The following is a 19397-nucleotide window of genomic DNA, read 5'->3' on the forward strand; positions in this document are numbered from 1 at the left end:
TTAACTCATTAGCCAGTTCTGCCACGTACTCAGTGGTGAGAAGGCCACCATTCGCAAACACTATACATCTAGGGTTGGTATGATTTGGGGTTCAACCAAACAGGAACATTGTCATGTTCTAATTTTTAAAAATCTCAAACTCAGCAAATGCTTTGCAAATACTGCCCATACAATTATCGGTCAGCAAGAAATAACAGATTGTACAGATCTTACAGACTTGTAAGAAGAAAGTTTATTTATTAATTTCAGTTTTATCAACAGTTATTAAAAGAAAGAAAAGCAAGAAAAAATTTAAAGGGCCTATTACAGTTAAACCAGTCTAAATGTGTACGTGACCGTTGGAGCCCATTTCTTCCAAAAGCTGGGTATAACCATTACTCACGACACTGAATTCAAATCACCAATCAGCAGTAAAGCTTCCCATCTTGGACTCCTTTATCTTGCGGAGCACTCCTTGCAGTCACATCTTCCCGTCAGATCAAACCCTATGGCTGTCTTTCCCAATCTTCTCTTCTCAGAATATCCTGCTGAAAAGACCACAAACCCCACCAGTGTCTGTCACAAATCTCTCTTTGCCCACCCTTTCTAGGCCCTTGTCCCAGTTCCACCATCCTGATTGGTTGACACAACATTCCTAAGTTGAATATCATAGTCCCTTATAATTTTGCTGAAACCAAAGCATTCTACCAACAGGACACACTGCTTTTGCAGAAAGCTGCTAAATGAAATACCCCACAGCACAGCAGTGGAAATCTTAACCAGGGCATTACATTCTTTAAAAAGGGGAAAAGACAAGCTTCTGGTTAACTGAGTAGCAATTTATGTAATTAAATGAAATACAGAACAAATTAGAACACTACCAATACCTTTACAGTACTATAAAACTGTGTATTATTTCCGAACAGTTATTGACAGAGGTACTCATCGACTGTGTTCTTTTGATTGACTGTAAATGAACAAAATCAGCACAGATACCCAGTGCAGATAATGGACTGCCTTCATACAATGTTGTAGATGATTGCATCCTCCAAATCTTCATTGGTGTTGTAAAATTCAAGATGATTGTCGATATCTTCATAATTCCTAACTTGTTGAAGTAGTTCAATTATTCAATTTTCACTCCTGTTTGTTCCTGACCTCTCCAAGCCTAAATGCTTGAAACCAAGGTGAGTAAAACAGTTCCAAATTGTCTTACTGCTTATTTCTCTCCAACATTCAGTGACAAAAATCCCTGCCTTTTTAAAAACTAATTCCTATTTAAAAACTAATTGCACTAAGCATGGAGCAATGTCTAATGGCCATGCAACTACATGAGTCTGATGTTAGTTAGAAGCTGTTTGGCAACAGAATCCTGCCCAAATAAAGGAAGGGACTCCCAGCTATTTTATCAATTATGTTTTGTTCTTTAAGAGTTGTCCTGAATAAATGGCGGTCCTGATTAACTGATGGCCCAATTAAATAGAATCCGCTAGTATGTAAATATTATATCTATCTATCTATCTATATATTTTTTTTTTTAATTAGAGGAGTCTATTCAGAAATCTGATGGCAGGGGGAACAGCTGCCCCTGAAATGTTGAGTGTCTTTCATCAGTTTCCTGTACCTCCTCCTTGATGGTAGCCGTGAGATGTGTGCATGTCCAGTGGCAGCTCGGTGTTTCTGGGTTTCATTGTTTTATACATAATAACAGAGTGGGGTGGTAAAAGAGGTGGAGGGTTTGCATTAGTGATGAGGGAGGAAGTCACATCAGTACTCAGAGAGGGCACAACGGAGGGCTCATCTACAGAGGCAATTGGGGAAAGCGCCAAAATAAGAAAGGTGCAACTACTCTGATGGGATAATACTCTTGACCACATGTATACAGTCAATTATATGTACTGTATATTATACTATATGGCCGCTGAGAAGTGGAGGAACAAAATGTAGAGAGATTATGTAAAGGTACAGGAACAACAGGGTTGTTATATTAAGCTCCCTAGTTTTCATGGAACTTCCTTAATACAAGCAACGTAGATGGGCTGGGATAGCAGGAAAGAGCTCAAGCACACGATTAGGAAGGCTGAAACGGGGTATGAAATGTCCTAAGCAAGCAGGATCAAGGAGAATCCCAAGGTATTATATAATTATATTAAGAAAAAGATGATAACTGATGAGAGGGTGAGTCTATTTAAGGATAAAGGAGGGAATTTGTGCTTAGAGTTGGAGCATGTGGCTGAGGTAGTAAATGAGTACTTTGTGTCAGCATTTGCCAAAAATAAAAGGATTTGGAAGACAATGAAGGGAGATTGTTACATGCTAATGTTCTGAGATGCTTTGAGATTAAGCAGGAGGTCGTGCTGGATCTTCTGAAAACCATTTAAATGGATAAATCCCCAGGACCTAATGGCATATATCCCAAATATTGAAAAAAAATGCAGATAATGAAATTGCTGGGACTTTGCTGAAGATCCTTGTGTCCTCAGGATCAGTGAAGTCCCAAAGGACTGGCAAGTAACAAATGCTGTGCCGTTGTTCAAGAAAGGAAATGGAGATAATCCAGGTAATTGTAGGTCAGTGAATCTCACATCAGTGGTAACGGGAGAGGGTACTGAGCAATAGGATTTTTGTACATGTCCTGCTTATGGACGGTCAGCATGGCTTTGTGTGGGGCAGGTTACGCTTTACAAAGTTAATTCAGTTTGTTAAAGAGGTGACAAGGAGCTAGATGAGGGTAAGGCAGTGATCATTATCTACATGGCCTTTAGTAAAGTATTTCATAAGGTCCCACATGGTGGGTTGATACAGAAGATAAAGATGCATGCCATCATGAGTGAATGGCTTGCCAGTAGAAGATGGAGAGTAGGACTGGAAGGCTGTTATTCTGGCGGGAGGTCTGTGGCCAGTGCAATTCCACAAGGATCGGTACTGAAGCCTCTGTTTGTCATGAATATGAATGATTTGATGAAAATGTTGATAGGTGGATGGATTAGCAAATTTCCATATGACACCATGTTTGCTGAAGTTGTGAACTATCGAAGGACTATGAAAGTATACAGCAGGATATAGATCCGTTACAGGTCTAATCAGAGAAGTGGCAAATGGAGTTTAATCTGGGCAAGCATGAGGTGTTGCACTTTGTGAGATCAAAGGAAAGGATAAGGTATACAGTTAATGGCAGGCCCCTTGAAGGCTCTATAGAGGGAGCTTGTGGTTCGAGTACATAGATGAAGGTGTCCAAGCAAGTAGCTGAGGTGGTAAATGGCACATCTGCCTTCATTGCTAGGGTTGGTGAGTGTAAGAATAGCTGCAGCTGTATGATGTTTTATTTTGCCCGCACTTGGAGTATTGCATGCAGTAATGGTTGCCCCTTTACTGGATGTTGAGACTCTGGAGAGTGTGCAGAAGAGGCCTTCCAGGATGCTGCCTGGATTAAAGGGTATGAGCTATAAGGAAAGGTTGGCCAAACCTGGGTTGTTCTCCCCGGAGCACTGAAGACCTGGGGTAGGATTTTTTTAAATTATGAGAAGCATAGTATAACAACCACGGATTCGGCAGTGCAGTAGATACGGCAGTTGCGCCCGTGAATATGCACGTGTCATCTAATTATTATTTTATTGTGATAGTATTTAACTCCATTCATTCCGTCGTAGTATTTGTTGAGACTTGGACACAGAAACACTTCACTGCCTGCTTGCATTCCGCCTTGCCTGAGAAATCGGACTGTCGAGTCAACTGACTCTGAAGACTAGCAGTATTCTTTTTTATTCTCAGTTGTTCTTTTCAGCCGCAGTGTAGGCTTCATTTTCCATTTCAGAGTTTTAGTTAACAACCCTGTTTGGCCGAGCGCTTATTGTTTTCTTTCCCCTTTAACACTGTTCGCATTAAAGTCTGTGAACTATCGACCTAGTTCAGTGTCTCTCACTCCGCACTTGGGCCAGATCCGAACCGGGTGACAGCGAGACTCGACAAACCAAAGATGAATCCAGTGGAGAGAGAGCAGCTGACCTTGGCCTTGAAATTCATTGGTCAGAGGGATTCATCAAGGCAACAATGTTCCATCGGAATTCTTATGTATAAACTGTTGTTTCTGTCTCCATCGTGACAGAAGGATCTTGCCACATAATGGACCCAGCAAAGTTTGAACAGTGGCATTTTGACATTGGTGGCTTGAGGATAGGGTGCCTTCATTCTCAATGCATATCTTGACTCTACATTCCGAGAATCCGGAGTCTACCTACAGAGTTTCTCTAGTCTACAATGAGTTTCTCCAGTATCCATTCCAAGCTTTTCAAATCGCAAGTACTCAGGTTCCCAGCCTTGTGGTCCCATGACTCAAGTCTGCATAACAAATGAGTGTTTCAAGCAAGCTTATCAATTGATTCAACAAATCATCATTCAAGTCAATAGTGTAAATTCTGGAAAAGCCCTACTCTAAAAGCTGATTCCTAGCTGGAGTGTGCAAGTACACAAGTAAATAACCCTTTCAAGAGTATTTTTAACCCCTTGAAGAAATTCATAGTACACACTGGGAAAATTGAACTTTCATGTAGCAAATTAAACAGATCTACAGAACCAGCTAGCTTAGTGATGAAAGAAATCTGTCTATGCTGTCTTGATCGGTAAAACTGAGAGCATATCCTAATTGCCTTTGAAAAAAATTGTAAAAGATAAAACACTGTGAGCAAGATTTGAAAAGGTTCTTCTCTAAGTTTCAAGTTTCATGATTTCAAGGTTTCCCAAGGACTTTTCTCTATGTTCCCAGGAATTTTATTTTTCCAATTGTTTCCAAGGCTTATTCAATGTGTTTCGGGTTCCTTAATGTCTTCCCCATCTCGAGGACTCCCAAGCCTCGCTCTCGGCCCCACCTAAGGTTTCTTGATCTCAGTCTGTTGGCGGTCCCAGGTCTTTCAGTCTCTCTACATCCCCGAGTCTCCCTACCCCTCGCGTTCCCCAAGCCTCCCTCTCAGGTCATTCCTGGATCTCGCATTTTCAGGTTTTCCTGGGCCAGCTATAGGGAGGGGTCTCCTGTAGTGACTACCTCAGGCCTGTGCAGGGTATTACAGAGCATTGGACCCTGAGATTTTTAGAGCACCTGAATTGGTTAATTGTTGCTTAACAACAGTTATTAATGGTTTGAGAGTTCCTTGTTTTTTTCTCGAGCAACTCACTCTTTGTAGCGCAGTTTCCTGGTGCTTTCTGTTTGTTTATTTTGATATGCTCAGATTCTGTGTAAGTTTTATTGTTGAAGCAGATACCCAATGAGCTCCAATTGGAGGGTCCTCATTTTGAGAATGATCCATCTCATGGTGTCACTTGGTCAAGCTACCTCTGTAAAAGCTCTTGTTTCTGTCTCTACTTGGAAGTCTTTGGCTCCAATAGTGGCAGTGTACACCATGGCAATTATCTACCAGCATCACTGAAGGACAACCTGGACAAGCCCCTCATCCAGCAGACACAGGTCTGTGGCGCCTCAGGGGCTGCACCTAGCGAGGGGGGCCCTCTCACAACCACGGATTCAGCAGCGCAATAGATACGGCAGTTGCACTCATGAATATGCACGTGTCAGAGAATTATTATTTCATTGTGATAGTATTTAACTCCATTCATTCCATCGTAGTATTTGTCGAGACCTGGACACAGCAACACTTTGCTGCCTGTTTGCATTCCGCCTTGCCTGAGAAATCGGACTGTCGAGTCAACTGACTCTGAAGACTAGCGGTATTCTTTTTTATTCTCAGTTGTTCTTTTCAGTTGCAGTGTAGGCTTCGTTTTCAATTTGACAGTTTTAGTTAACGGCTCTGTTTCACCTAGTGTTTATTGTTTTCTTTTCCCTTTAACACTGTTCGCATTAAAGTCTGTGAACTATTGACCTGCTTCAGTGTCTCTCACTCCGCACTTGGGCCAGATCTGAACCGGGTGACACATAAATAGGGTAGACTGTCAGAATCCTTTCCCCAGGGTAGAAATGTCAAACACCAAAGGACATGCTTTTAAGGTTAGATGGGGAGAAGATTAAAGAGTACATGGGTGTAAGTTCTTTTATGGAGTGTTTTAGGTGCCTGGAGTAGGTTACTGGGGTAACAGTGGAATCAGACAGCTTGGAGTTTAAGATGCTTTTAGATAGACACATGAATATGAAGGGATGGAGGGATATGAATGATACACAGGAGGACATTTAATATAAATTGTCAGCAAGACTGGCACAGTGTCATCTAGTGCTGTACTATTCAATGTTACTTTAATCATGGGGTGCGTGATTAGTCAGGGTGTCAATGGGTAGGCATCAGACTTTGGAATAATATGTGGTCAAAGCAAATTGTGTATGGAAATGCCTGGACCAGCTTACAAATTTTAGACATTCATTCCCAAAGTATGCTACAGCTTTCAAGGCCTACTTGCGTTCTGTTAGGCTGCTTAAGACATGAGGAAAACTTGTTTCCATCTTGCCACAGGCCAACTTTTGAGAAGAATCTTATGTCATAAAGCAGTGGTCGAAACAGGAGTGAAACTTTGATGAGATTTGACAATTCAAGCCCCCCTTCACGGGGACTGCTGGCTGCTGCATTTTAGTGCTTGCCAGATATCTGCTAAGCAGCAGGTACTGTTAAGTTGAATAAAACACAATCCTACATATCCTATTTTTTTTTCAATTTGATTCTGAGCCACAGATCTAACAATCTGAGGAAGGGACTGGCATACCCCTTAGTCACCAGCATAACGAGTTATTTCAAATATTCAAATGTTACATAGTTCTCCTGAACTTGTTGCATAGATAATGATAAATGTTTCTGCAATCTGTATATTATCTTGGAATTACAGACAAGGTTCTGTTGTTTTGAGGACAAACTATCTTTTGAATAACATTTTGGAACATAAAAATTACTTGAGTAAGTATTAGCACAAATTCTTGTTGTCTTCTGAGCTTTTTGATTGTCTATATACGGTAAACTGATTAGCTTAGCCAAGCCTTTTGAATCTAGAAGAAAGAAGGGATATGTGGCAAAGCAAAGGATATTTTTGTGTGATTGGTTGTGCCAAGATTTCATTGTCAGGGCTTGTTGATGGGAGAATTTCCTTGTACATTTCTTGAAAGAGATTATAACAATTATTCTGTCCCAATCCTCCTCTATTAGCATGAATAGCATTAATAAACACCAATAAACCAAACATTTTGTTGTGTGGAGACATTTTAAAACCCTGGGGAGAAAATATAATTTGCCTGCCTTTTAATGCTTTGTGTGTGTTCACTGCTTTGCAGTGTGACATTTTTAGCTGATGCCTTGAAAACATAATACTGAGCTGCACAGTGGCATAGTTCACCAGAGTGAGTTTCTTTTTGCTAGTGTAAATAGCTGCACATCTTTATGTCCCTCGTTTCTCTAGTGCCTGCATCATTAGTGTAAATGTGCTACGGGCAGTTTGGTGTCCTGTTCTTAGTGCTGTTTTTATTTTGGCCTTGTTTGGTTGTCATGTGGACTGTAAGTAGTGAAATGGCATTTGCTCTCCACTGCCTGCTATCTGCAGTACCAAAAAAGCATTACGTTCTTCCTTCAAATTTGCACTTTTTGCCCCTTGCACAAATATGTTTGCAGATGAACAATATGCAGTGGCAGCTGAAATGCAGCGTGTGACATGTAGAAAAAAGAAACCTTGCAGCAAATTGCTCTACCATTTTTCAGATTTGACAGTTGAAGTAAAACCTTTTGCATATGATTGAGGCAAAGACTGGAGCTGTACTGTTCCAGATTTCTGCCTGCTTTATGCTTGGGCACAAGATTAGATCATTTGTTTTCCTATGCTTTGTATTGTATGTCATGTGATATTAAATTGAAACATAGCTGACCATTGCACTTCAAAATATATTTGTAGATAGTTAGCTTTAATTATCGTTTTGGGTGATTTTTTAACAGCTTCATTTGCAGTTTCAACATTGCAAGACATAAAGGAATACTTGAAGAGATTTAATAACTGGTGTATATCATGTTGACTTTTTATTATATTATTTTTCACTTGTGCAAAGGGGCACATTTTCAAGGCAGGAAAAGAATTGATTTTGACTCTGCTAATTGAAAGTGTTCGGTTCATATGGCAGGCCTTAAGTAGACATATTTCTCAAAGACCAAGTGATCACTGAACCTTCTGCATTTTTATAACAGAGACTGAAAGAACTAAAACAAAGAGAATTTGCTCGAAACGTAGCTTCGAGATCAAGGAAGGATGAAAGGAAACAGGAAAAGGCCCTCAAACGTCTTCACCAGCTTGCAGAGCTGCGGAAACAGTCAGAATGGTCAGTCTACATTAATGTTTGAGTTATGAATGTTTAAACCAATATTACACTCTATTGGAAGAGATAATAAATTTTCAAAATTTCACAGACCCAAGATACATGTATATAAAGATTGTTTTAGCTATTGTATCATAAAAATAACAACTAAATACTACACTTCAAATAAAAGAAATAAGTTGTTAGGTTGCGTGCACAGTGCATGATTTTGGAGACTGTGCAAAATACAGGAGTTACAAATGTTTGTGAGTAAAGTTTAAGGGATAGATAAAGTTGGCATTGAGGTTATCTGCAAATGAAACTAGCAATCATGTATTAGATCAGCACTTTCAAGGTAATGGGTAATTTGCAAGTTAATATCAGCTTCCAGGATGTTAGCAAAAAAAAATATAAAAGTAATTGAGTCATAATTACAGCAGAAAGGAATGAATATTGCATTGACTTTGAGCTAATATACCTAGATTGTGCATTTAAATATCTTTGCAGTCTTTTGCCTTTTATATGATAAAAATAGTAACTGCAATATTGTACAACCTTTACATTCTTAACATTAGACACCTAAAAGCTAATAATTATGCATTGAATATTTTTTCAGAACAGGAAAGTGGAAAGCTCTTATAACAGTTATTTCCTGTTCATTTTACTATCTGAATAGCTCATGCCTACTGGTATCTCAACTCTGTGAGTCTGTCTTTCCAGTTATTACTCATCACAAAAGATACAGTTTTCTTCTACATTGGATTTGTTTGTGCAGTCATTAGGTAATGTGCAGAATTTCCTGAAATGAAACAACAGTAATCCTGTCAATTTACAGCCAAAGTCTAATTAATGGAATGAGCCTAGATTTAAGCTCATAATGTCACAACAGCTTTTGGAGGAATGAAGGATGATCTTATGGAAACAGATAACATCCCAAAGAAGCATGACAGAGTACCCGTTGAGATGTTTTCACTGATAAATGTCACTTGGAATTGGGGACGTTGAAACGAAAAAAGAAATGATTATTTAAGATCATAGTGTGCAGTAAGCTCTTCTCACAGTGTGTGGTGAATCTCTGGAACTCCCTATTCCAGAGGGATGTGAAGGCTCGATCATCAGAGGTGTTTAAAGTGGAGGTAGATGAGTTTTTGAAAGTTCAAGGAATTGAGGACTGTGAGGAATTGTGCAAGAGAGGAGATTGAAGATCCAAGATTGCGTACTGTCATTCTGCAGCACAAGGGCAAAGGATAACAAAATGATTGTTACTCTGGATCCCCTGCAGCATAAAAAGCACAATAAGTGTGAAAACCACAATAAATATAAATATAAAAAATTATAAACTGCAATGCACAAGTAACTGTTGGTTGTGGTCATATATACATAAGATTATCTTAAATGCATAGACTGATTGTACTTAAATAAAGTGATGCTAGGTGCAGGAATATCTGAACATAAGGTAACTCTGACAGGAAATGACTCTTGGCAAGAGGAACTCCTCTAGGTAACAGCAGGGCACATGAAAGCACAGTCAGACTGTGTCCATGTAAGTGTGAGGTGTGAGTGCAAGCATAAGTTGGCAGTGCAAGGGGGATGAAGGATGCTGAGATGCTGTGGATAGGAGTGGCTGTTCTGGACGTAGTGGTGGTGAGATGGCTTAATAGGTGCAAGTGTTGATCAGCCTGATGGCTTGTGGGAAGTGACTGTTTCTGAGTCTAGCAGTCCTGGCCTGGATGTTGCGTAGCCTCTTCCCTGATGGGACTGGGACAGACAGTCCATAAGCAAGGTGGGTGGAATGCTTCACGATATTGCTGGCCTTTATCCAACACCTTTCTTTATATATGTCCTTAATGGCGGGTAGGCTAGTGCTGGTGATGCGTTGGGCAGTTTTAGCCGCCCGTTGCAGAGCTCTCCTGCCCGCTGAAGTGTGGTTTCCATACCACGCACTGGTGCAGCATGTTAGATGAGGCCAGAGGCTCAGCCGCCATAATCACCTTGAATGGTGGGGCAGGCTTGAGGATGTTCCTGCTCCTATTTTCTGGTGTTCTTGTGAATGATAATTCCTTTACTGGTGAAGGGAATTGGTTAAAGCAACATTATTATGCCAAAGTAAAGCTCAGTCATTGTGGGATTATTATAAATGATAATATAGTCTGATGTATACATATCACACTATTTATAGTCTGAAACCCTAAAGCAAAATAAATTGCAGTTTCATTCTATGAAAGTTGCAGCAGGTATAGCAGTTAAGTGTTTCTGTCACTGTCAGTATTCTCAAGGTGCAAACATATCCCAAACAATGCTCAGCTTAGTGTTGTAACACAAAATAATATTCCCTAGCTCTACCCAATGAGTGTCTTGTATTGCAACAACATGAGACTTGAATCAAAATTAGTCAACTAAATTCTTCTTATTTATTGATTACCAGAATACCTAAAGATACTGAAATTACAAGTAATTATTTAAAAAGCTGTCAGAATAAAGAGATCTGAAAGGATGTTACTTTTTGCATTATAATCTTGCTTATAATGGCAAGGTGACTCAGCATGTACTCTGTTTGGTTTTCATACAGCGCCTCAGGAAGTGGTCCCATGTTCAAACCAGCAACAGTAGCCATTGACAATCACGTGAAAGCAGCTGTCGGTGGATCCTTTGCCAAAGGCAGAGATAACGAAAGAAGGAGCAATACCCAAGCATCTTTCATGAAAGAAGAGGCTCTGAAAAGGACTCAGGGAAACAGTCTGCATTGTCCCCCACGTGGTGGCCAGTATGATCAGTTCGGCTTAAAGCCCTTGGGTCTCTTCACAAAGAAAAACAACCCAAGCATCCCCATTCAGAAGGGCAGTGTCTCCTTTTCTTTTTCCAAAAAAGCTCCAGTGAAGTTGGAGTCGTCTGCTTCAGTTTTCAATGACACCATTGAAGAGAAGCATTATGAACAGGAGCCACCGAGCCATAAAGTGAAAACAACAGCTGAAGCAGAGGTCTCAATGGTAGGTGCAGGGACAAGTAGCATTACAGACACTGAAAATAATGAACAAACCAAACCGTTCCAGGCTTTCAGTAGCACTGAGAGCAATCCTTTTGCAAGGGTTAAGAAGCTGAAGGCGCTCATGTTAAAGGAAAACAAGGATGAAGCTGAGAAAGAATGTCATTGCTATAGTCCTACACATTGCAAAACCAACACAAATTTTCCCTTCTTGTTTCTTATGAAATCATCAGAGAAGGCAGACATGGCTAAAGTGGTAAGTCATAATGATAACGTTCATGAATCTCAGACTGACGGTTCTGATGCAAAACGTTCCGCTGTCCCAGAAATTGGGAATGAAAAGCATGAGAACCCAGATGCCAAGAGAATGGCAGCAGTACAATTGAATTCTCCTGCTCAGCTGCAAACAAACACAGAAGAGGTAGGGAAAACACTGGATCAGGATGTTTGCAAGATGAAAGGTGAAGAAACATTAGGGTCAAATGAAAAACAAACTGAGGCCACAATACCTGCTCAAGGAAAATTGAGCAAGGTAGAACCAGTACACAGGCCATACCTTACAACTGAACCCTTTCTTTCAGTGCTAAGTAAAGATGAATCAACCAGACTTCAATGGCCATCCGAACTTTTACTCTTCACGCAGACAGAACCATCCCTATCGTACAGCTGCAATCCTTTGTATTTTGATTTTAAATTGTCTCGAAATAAAAGTAGAGAGAGTGGTGCCACAGAGGGGAAAAACAATAAGGACTACCAACAAAATGCAGCCGTTACAACTGAAGGAGATAATAGCTCAAGCACAGTTGCAGAACAAAATGGAAGTACAGAAAAAGAGCAAGATCCAAATAGGGGGAAGTCAGTGGTGTCACACAAATCAAAGAGCCGAAAGAGTCACAACCAATCCAGCAAAAAATCTAAACAGAGATTAGACTCTGGCCGTGTGAGGAAGAGAAAGAAAAGACTGAGGAAAGAGGATAAACATGTATGGGAAGTCACAGAGCCCGGATTGCAGAATACTGAAGGAAGTTGGAAAGAAGGGAAGAATTCCAAACTCATTCCGAAACGACCTTTAGAAGGCATACATGCCCATTCCAGTGAGGAACCAGAGCAAGTTAGCAGTAGTATTACCAATAAACAGCCAATTCCTCCTGTTGATTTAATCAACAAAAAACAGAAAGTGTCAAGTAGTAGTCCTTTGAATATTAATCAAGTATCATGTGAAGATCGAAAGGCACACAAATCCAGACACGACAGTCTAAATTCCAACACTAATGACAGTGACAGCACTGAGGAGAATCACAGAAAGAGTCAGAGATCATTTTCTCACTGTAGTTACGAAGATGATTCACAAAGTAATACAAGCGACTGTCGAAAATCCAGAAGCTATTCATCTTCGCAAGGTTCATCATTAAGGTCATCTTCTGATACTTCAAGTGATCTCAGTAGAACTAGTCACAGAAGCAGAAATTATTCTGATAGATCCAGTGAATACAGCAACAAAAGCCGGTCTCGGTATTGTTCCAAGAGGCATCATAGGTCACATTACAAGTGTCATTCCAGACAAAAGAAGAAAAAGCACAGCTACTCTTCAAGTTCATCATTATCTTCTGATGATGATCATTACCACAGGAAAAGTGGCAGTCACAGCAGAAGTCGAGGCAGTGCCCAAATTAGGATGCAGATGAGCAGAACAGGCCGATTACACAGCAGGAGCAGGAAGTCCAGGAGCAGACAACCCCACAGTAGGAGCAGAAGTAGATATAGGAGTAGGTCAAGGCATAGTAAGAACAGACAAGAAAGCAGCAGAGGTTCCAGTTTGAGAAGGTCGCGTTCCAGAAATACAGACAATTGCAGGCATGAAATGGCCAGTAAAAAGCTATCAAGGCACAGATCTTTCTCAAAAGGCAGAGTTTGTCATATAAAGTCATCACTTTGCAACAGTGAAATAAAAAGAGGTTCAGGAAAGCACCATGGAATAATAAAGAATGAAGATACAATGCAGAATTACAGCCCCATTGCCCCTAGTTTATTCCAGAGAAATATGACCATTGGTTGCTCCATTTTCCCATTGAAGGAACTCATTCAAGATGAAAGAAAATCCCATGTGGCAAAGCAAATTTTGGAAAATGAACAATGTAAGGACAATGAAGGGAAAACAGACACCAGAGAATCAGCATCAAGTATAATGGGCCTGAAGTCGAAGGATTCTCCAGAAGCTTACTTTGGTCCCAGGCTTCCCCCTTCTATGGATAATGTGACGTTATGGTCTTTAATTGGGAAGTTAACAGCATCAAAAAAAGTAGGTGCAAAAAAAGATAATATTAGCAAAGGGAATGAGCCTGAACACTTGGAATGGAATGGGAATGAAACACAGTCTACTGGCTCCCATGAAGAAAGTCTTGAGTTCAAAGAAACACATGAGAATAAAGTGGACATTGATCAAAGTTCAACGTGCAATGCATCAGAAATGGCTGAGAAAGAAAAGGTTGGTCTTTCAATATACCAAGCACAGGCCTCTGAAGAAAGTATTACTCCAGACCCTGAAGAAATGTCTAATGTTGTTTCTTCCACTGCAGATGTTTTTACTGATAGTTCAACAGCAGTCAAAGAGAAGAATTCCCGAATGACATTTTACGATTCTAGTAGTATAAATTCAGTTCCATTGGGAGAGATTGTGTTTGATTATTATGGCACGAACTCACAGAGTGTTGATGAAATGGACCCTCAATTCAAGGAATGTTCTAAATCAATCTCACCTCCTCTGGCAAGTCAACCCATAATCTTCTTACCGGAAGAAATGGAAAAATATAGTAAATTACAGTTCCAGGCACAACAGCATATCCAGCAGCAGCTCCTTGCCAAACAAGTCAAAACTTTCTCATCATCTGCAGCAGCAGTTGCTTTCACTCCAGTACCAGCATTTCAACCAGTTTCCCTTCAACAGCCTTCTGTTTCTACTGCCTCTTCTGTGACCACAGTTCACCACACTCTGCTCCAGCACCATGCTGCTGCCTCACTCACAGCTGCTCTCCACCCTGGCGCCCATCACCAAGTGATGTCTCAGCTTCACCACATCGCCCAGCCACATGTTGCACCCTTTACTTTCTCTCCAATCACTCAAGCCATTATTCCCGCTCACCCCACCACCTTCCTGGCCGGCCATCCACTGCATTTCATCCCGGCAGCAGCCATCCACCCAGCCCACCTGGCACTTCACCCACTGCCTCACACTGCCCTCTGTCCAACACTGTTTGCTCCCCACCCTGCTGCGTCAGCTATTCACCTCCACCCTTTGCTTCATCCGCTGTTCCCAGGGCACGAACTGCAGCATCGCTCTGGTCCAAGCACTTGAGACAAGCAGCTGAAGTCTACAGCAATTAAAATGTTAGGATATTCATTCACGGTGGCAAATTTGTGTGCATTCAGCTGCTGAAACAAATATGCTATAACTCTCTTTATTTCTACAGTTTTGTTTGATGTTTCTATTCTAAAGTATCCTACCTGAGTCCCTATTGAAGTTTAGCTTTCTATGAATGAAGTTATTAGATGGTGAGCCTCAATGCCCTGTGCATTAGAATAGATTTCTGTGTCATAGATTCCATCTGACTTTATAATAATGATAATTAAGTGGAAGTGTCACAGCATTTTCCAGATGTTCTCTTCCAATTTACCCTCAGGAGAGAACAATTCTTGTTAGAACACTGGGCCAGCAATCCATTTTCTTTATTTTAAATCCTTCAAGCCCTTCAAAATCAAAATATGTAATTTTTATCACACTTTCCACCAGTTTTTTCAGATATATTATCTTTTTGTTACCTTGACTGTATCACATTGTAATTATGCTGTTAATAGTTATTTAGGCTTTAGTTTAAACTGGAAAAAAATCTTCAAGGCATTTGTATTTTGTGTAAAAAAAATATGCAGAGTACAGTGTACGTGGGTAGAATTGGACTGGATGCTCTAAATCCAGTGCTATTGTTTAGGTTTTTTCCATGTAATATGGAATTATTGTACTGTATAATGCAATAATATTTTTCCATAATAAATTTTGTTCTATCAATGAATGATAATGTACAGTATATAACATAATTCCTTATGTAAATAACGTCAATACAGTAAAGTACTATACTTTAGAAGTAAAATTCTGTACTATATTCTCCCAACCAGGTATATTATCTTTTTATTCAATGTATTGTATATTTGTCTTGAAATTTGTTAGGATTTAAACACAGGTGTCTGTATAATATACTGTCCTGAAAAATAATAATTGTGGTATGACAGAACTTGGAAATAAATTATGACAGAACAGACTGATGAAAAGATGTAATGTTTACTGAACTTTGTGGAATTTGTGTAATACCGATTATTTTTTATTGCAATGTAAATTTACATATATTTTATAGCACATTAAAATAACTTTGAGCTTTTATTTTTGACAAAAATAAAACTTTGTTTTTTTCTAATCAGGCCTGTAACTGATAGGACAAATGGGCTCCTTTTATATTTAGGAAAATCTGAAATAAATCATACGAAAAAGCACCATAAAGCTCATTTCATAGATCAACGAGTGGACATTACAGTAACTACTTTTTATTTTGTAAAGAGACTATTGAGTAAATTATAGGTTGTCAGAGCCATTTCAAGCCTGACATTATAAGGAAGAATAAAAAGTATTTTGATAGACATTGCTAGCAGAGTAGAGTATTTAAGCTGCAGGTGTATGCATTCACTGATGTAATATTACAAAAGATTCAATCATGTAGAACCTACAAACCCTATTGACTTTTGATAGCAATTATATTCCAATCATCAGATAATCTCTTTTGTGGTAAATGGTTCAATGTAACACATGGGAAAATGCCACATCATGGAGAGAGCTCCATGACAAATTAATACCTGGGTACATTTTTAAAATAAAGCATTGCAGTATAACTCCCAAAACAAATTTACTTTCTTCTTTTCCTCTTTCTCCTGAAAGTCTAAATACAGAATGGTATGTCACCTTTCAACTTTACAAGGCATTGGTGAGACCACACTATAATGTGTACAGTTCTTGTTGGCCGACAATAGGAAAGATGCCATTAAGCTAGAAGGGATGCAAAAAGTATTTACAAGATTGTTACTGGGACTAGAGGCCTTTAGCTTTAAGAAGAGGCTGGATAAACTGAAATATTTTCCCTGGTGTTAGGAAGTTGAGAGGTGACCTTATAGGAGTATATAAGGGGGATGATTACATTTTTTCCCAAGGTGACAGTGTTTAAAACTAGAGATGAGTGAGTAAAGATTTAAAGGGAACTGAGGGGCATTTCTTTTTGCACAGAGGCTGGTTGGTATATGGAACAATCTGCCAGAGAATACTGTAGAGATGAAGACAATTACAAAGCTTATAGACATTTGGACAGGTACATAGATGGAAAAGGCCTAGAAAGGTATGAGAAAGCACAGGCAAATGGGAATAGCTCAGATAAGTATCTCGAGCAGCACAAGTAGCTTGGGCAAAAGGGCACATTTCTGTCCTGTTTAACTCTGACTCTAAAGAGAACACAGCTGAACTAAGTAATCAATCTTAATATGAAGTGATGCACCATCAATAACTCACTCTGAGACGTAAGAAGCGAGGTATCGGCTTTTATTGACTGGAAGAATGAACAACACTACATCCTGGAGAATGAGGCCGGGCATCAGGCCTCAATCACCTTTATACAGGGGTCTGTGGGAGGAGCCACAGGAGCAGTCCAGACAGGTATATGTAGTTCACCACATGAAGCAGGTAATATCATCAACCTGTTTGACACTATCAAACCTAAGTTCAGTCCTGCCCTTATCCATTATTCAGTAGGATCCTGGCAGACTTCTGATCACTTTCTACCATATTGTTCAGAGACAGAGATACCAGTTCAATGTCCAACTACTTTCTTCAGTACAAAATGATTAACGCAATATCTACCAGGAATTAAACTTCTGCCAGTCCAATTCAATAGCAAAACCATGCATTTTCTTCAATAGCAGAGCCATCAGATGCTTTGTTTTTTTTTATTTCTTTCAGTTATGTTTAATTATTAAACTGGTCCTGTGGTCTCATTTGAAACAAATACCTATTATCACTAAATTCAGTTTATTGATCTGTTATTATGAGGATCGTATGCATAATAACATTCCAATCAGTGGTGATCAAAGATAAGTAAAAATTGAAGATGTTATTACCAGAAAACCTGATGTATGGTGAAAAAGAGTAATTAATGCATTTCTTCACTTTACATGCTTGGCTCCATGAGTCAGACTACTGCATCGATTAATGGGTAACTGGCCAGATATGGATCATGCACACTGATCTGGGATGATGTGGATTTCTTCCTGATCTTTTTCTTTAATTTGTTTCTTTGAAATCATTTGCGCTTCCAACTAATTTAACATTTTAACCAGCAGTCTGCATGCAGATCACGCTGTCTTCTGACCTTTCCTCTTGATACCACTGTGCCTGCCTCCAGGTCTGCAAAGCCACCAAATAGCATCTGGTGTAGTTATTGCATTAATCATGACCTTATATATGTACTTCAGTGAAACATCTTTTTGTTAGCAGCAGTGACAACATGGCATGACAAACAAGAGAAAACTTAAGGTCCTGGCTGATTTTTGAATATCTTCACTTTATATGACATTGCCTTCACAGACGACCAGATAACAGGGTGTGAGATGACCCCAAAAATAACAGTTGTCCCAGAAAAGTCAAATCTCCAAAGGAAGCTGTATAGATGTCCTGTTAAAACAAGTCAAACAGTATACAAAATGTATTGATATCTTGGTTAGTTTAGAAAAATCAAAGTTAATTTGTTATCAAAGTACGTATATGCCACCATTTTCTACCTTGAGGTTCATTATCAGAATCAGGTTTATTATCAGCATTCAACGCTCAATGTACATTTATTATCAAAGTATGTATGCTGTATACAGTCTTGAGATTTGTCTTCTTGCAAGCAGCCAAAGAAACAAGGATAGAATCCAGTAAAACACACACAACAAAGACTGTCAAACACCCAATGTGCAAACAAGAATCAATTGCGCAAATAATAAAAATGTAAACAAATTACACACAGAACATCAACCGCAGAGCCCCCAAAAGTGAGCCCGCGACCTTGGAGCCAATTCAGCGCTGAGACAGATGAAGCTTCCAGGAGCCTGATAGCTTCAGGCCACAGCCAATGAATCAGTTCAGTGCTGAGTTGAGCGCCAATGCTTGCAGGCCAAAGCCACGGAATCAGTTCAGCACTGAGATGAGTGCAAAAAGTAAACAAAAACACACGGAGCATGAAATAAAGAGTCCTGAAAGTGTCCACAGCTGCGGAGCCCGATGGCTGCTGAGCAACAACTTCTCCCAACCTGGTAGTGTGGCACCCAAGATTCCTATACCTCCTGCCTGATGGCTGCAGGACCACAACTGCTCCTGAACCTGGTAGTGTGGCACCCAAGATTCCTATACCTCCTGCCTGATGGCTACAGGACAACAACTTCTCCCAACCTGGTAGTGTGGCACCCAAGATTCCTGCACCTCCTGCCTGATGGCTACAGGACCACAACTGCTCCTGAACCTGGTAGTGTGGCACCCAAGATTCCTATACCTCCTGCCTGATGGCTACAGGACCACAACTGCTCCTGAACCTGGTAGTGTGGCACCCAAGACTCCTATACCTCCTGCCTGATGGCTGCAGGACCACAACTGCTCCTGAACCTGGTAGTGTGGCACCCAAGATTCCTATACCTCCTGCCCGATGGCTACAGGACAACAACTTCTCCCAACCTGGTAGTGTGGCACCCAAGATTCCTATACCTCCTGCCCGATGGCTACAGGACAACAACTGCTCCTGAACCTGGTAGTGTGGCACCCAAGATTCCTGCACCTCCTGTTCAATGGTAGTAGCGAGAAGAGAGGAGGACTGGTCAAATGCAAGCCCACAGCACTGAACACATGTTAGTTTTCCGTTCTCCTCCTTGACAATTTCAGTCTTGCTCACTGTATTAATCGGCGAAGAGTAATGGAACTGACTGTGGGTTTGTCTTCCACCATCAGACCTTGACTCAGCCTCCATGGCCGCCCCAGTCATACAGCTGCACCTGCACTCTCAAGAATCGAGTTCGCTGAATCTCCCAGGAGATCGCAAAAGCACCAAGTCATTC

General features: G+C 40.3%; 1 protein-coding gene across 7 annotated transcripts in view; it reads left to right on the plus strand.

Moving 5' to 3' along the window:
* Positions 1 to 15545, plus strand: part of znf804b (zinc finger protein 804B) — a 969027-nt gene extending 953482 nt beyond the window's left edge. For all 7 annotated transcript variants that reach the window (XM_073054519.1, XM_073054515.1, XM_073054521.1 and 4 more), the window contains 2 exons: positions 8136 to 8266; positions 10812 to 15545. In XM_073054519.1, coding sequence (XP_072910620.1) covers positions 8136 to 8266; positions 10812 to 14577 — 3897 coding nt within the window. In that variant the 3' untranslated portion in view covers positions 14578 to 15545. The remainder of the gene's footprint in view (positions 1 to 8135; positions 8267 to 10811) is intronic.
* Positions 15546 to 19397: the final 3852 nt, after the last annotated feature.

This window comes from Hemitrygon akajei, chromosome 8 (assembly GCF_048418815.1).
Source record: "Hemitrygon akajei chromosome 8, sHemAka1.3, whole genome shotgun sequence".
NCBI lineage: Eukaryota > Metazoa > Chordata > Chondrichthyes > Myliobatiformes > Dasyatidae > Hemitrygon > Hemitrygon akajei.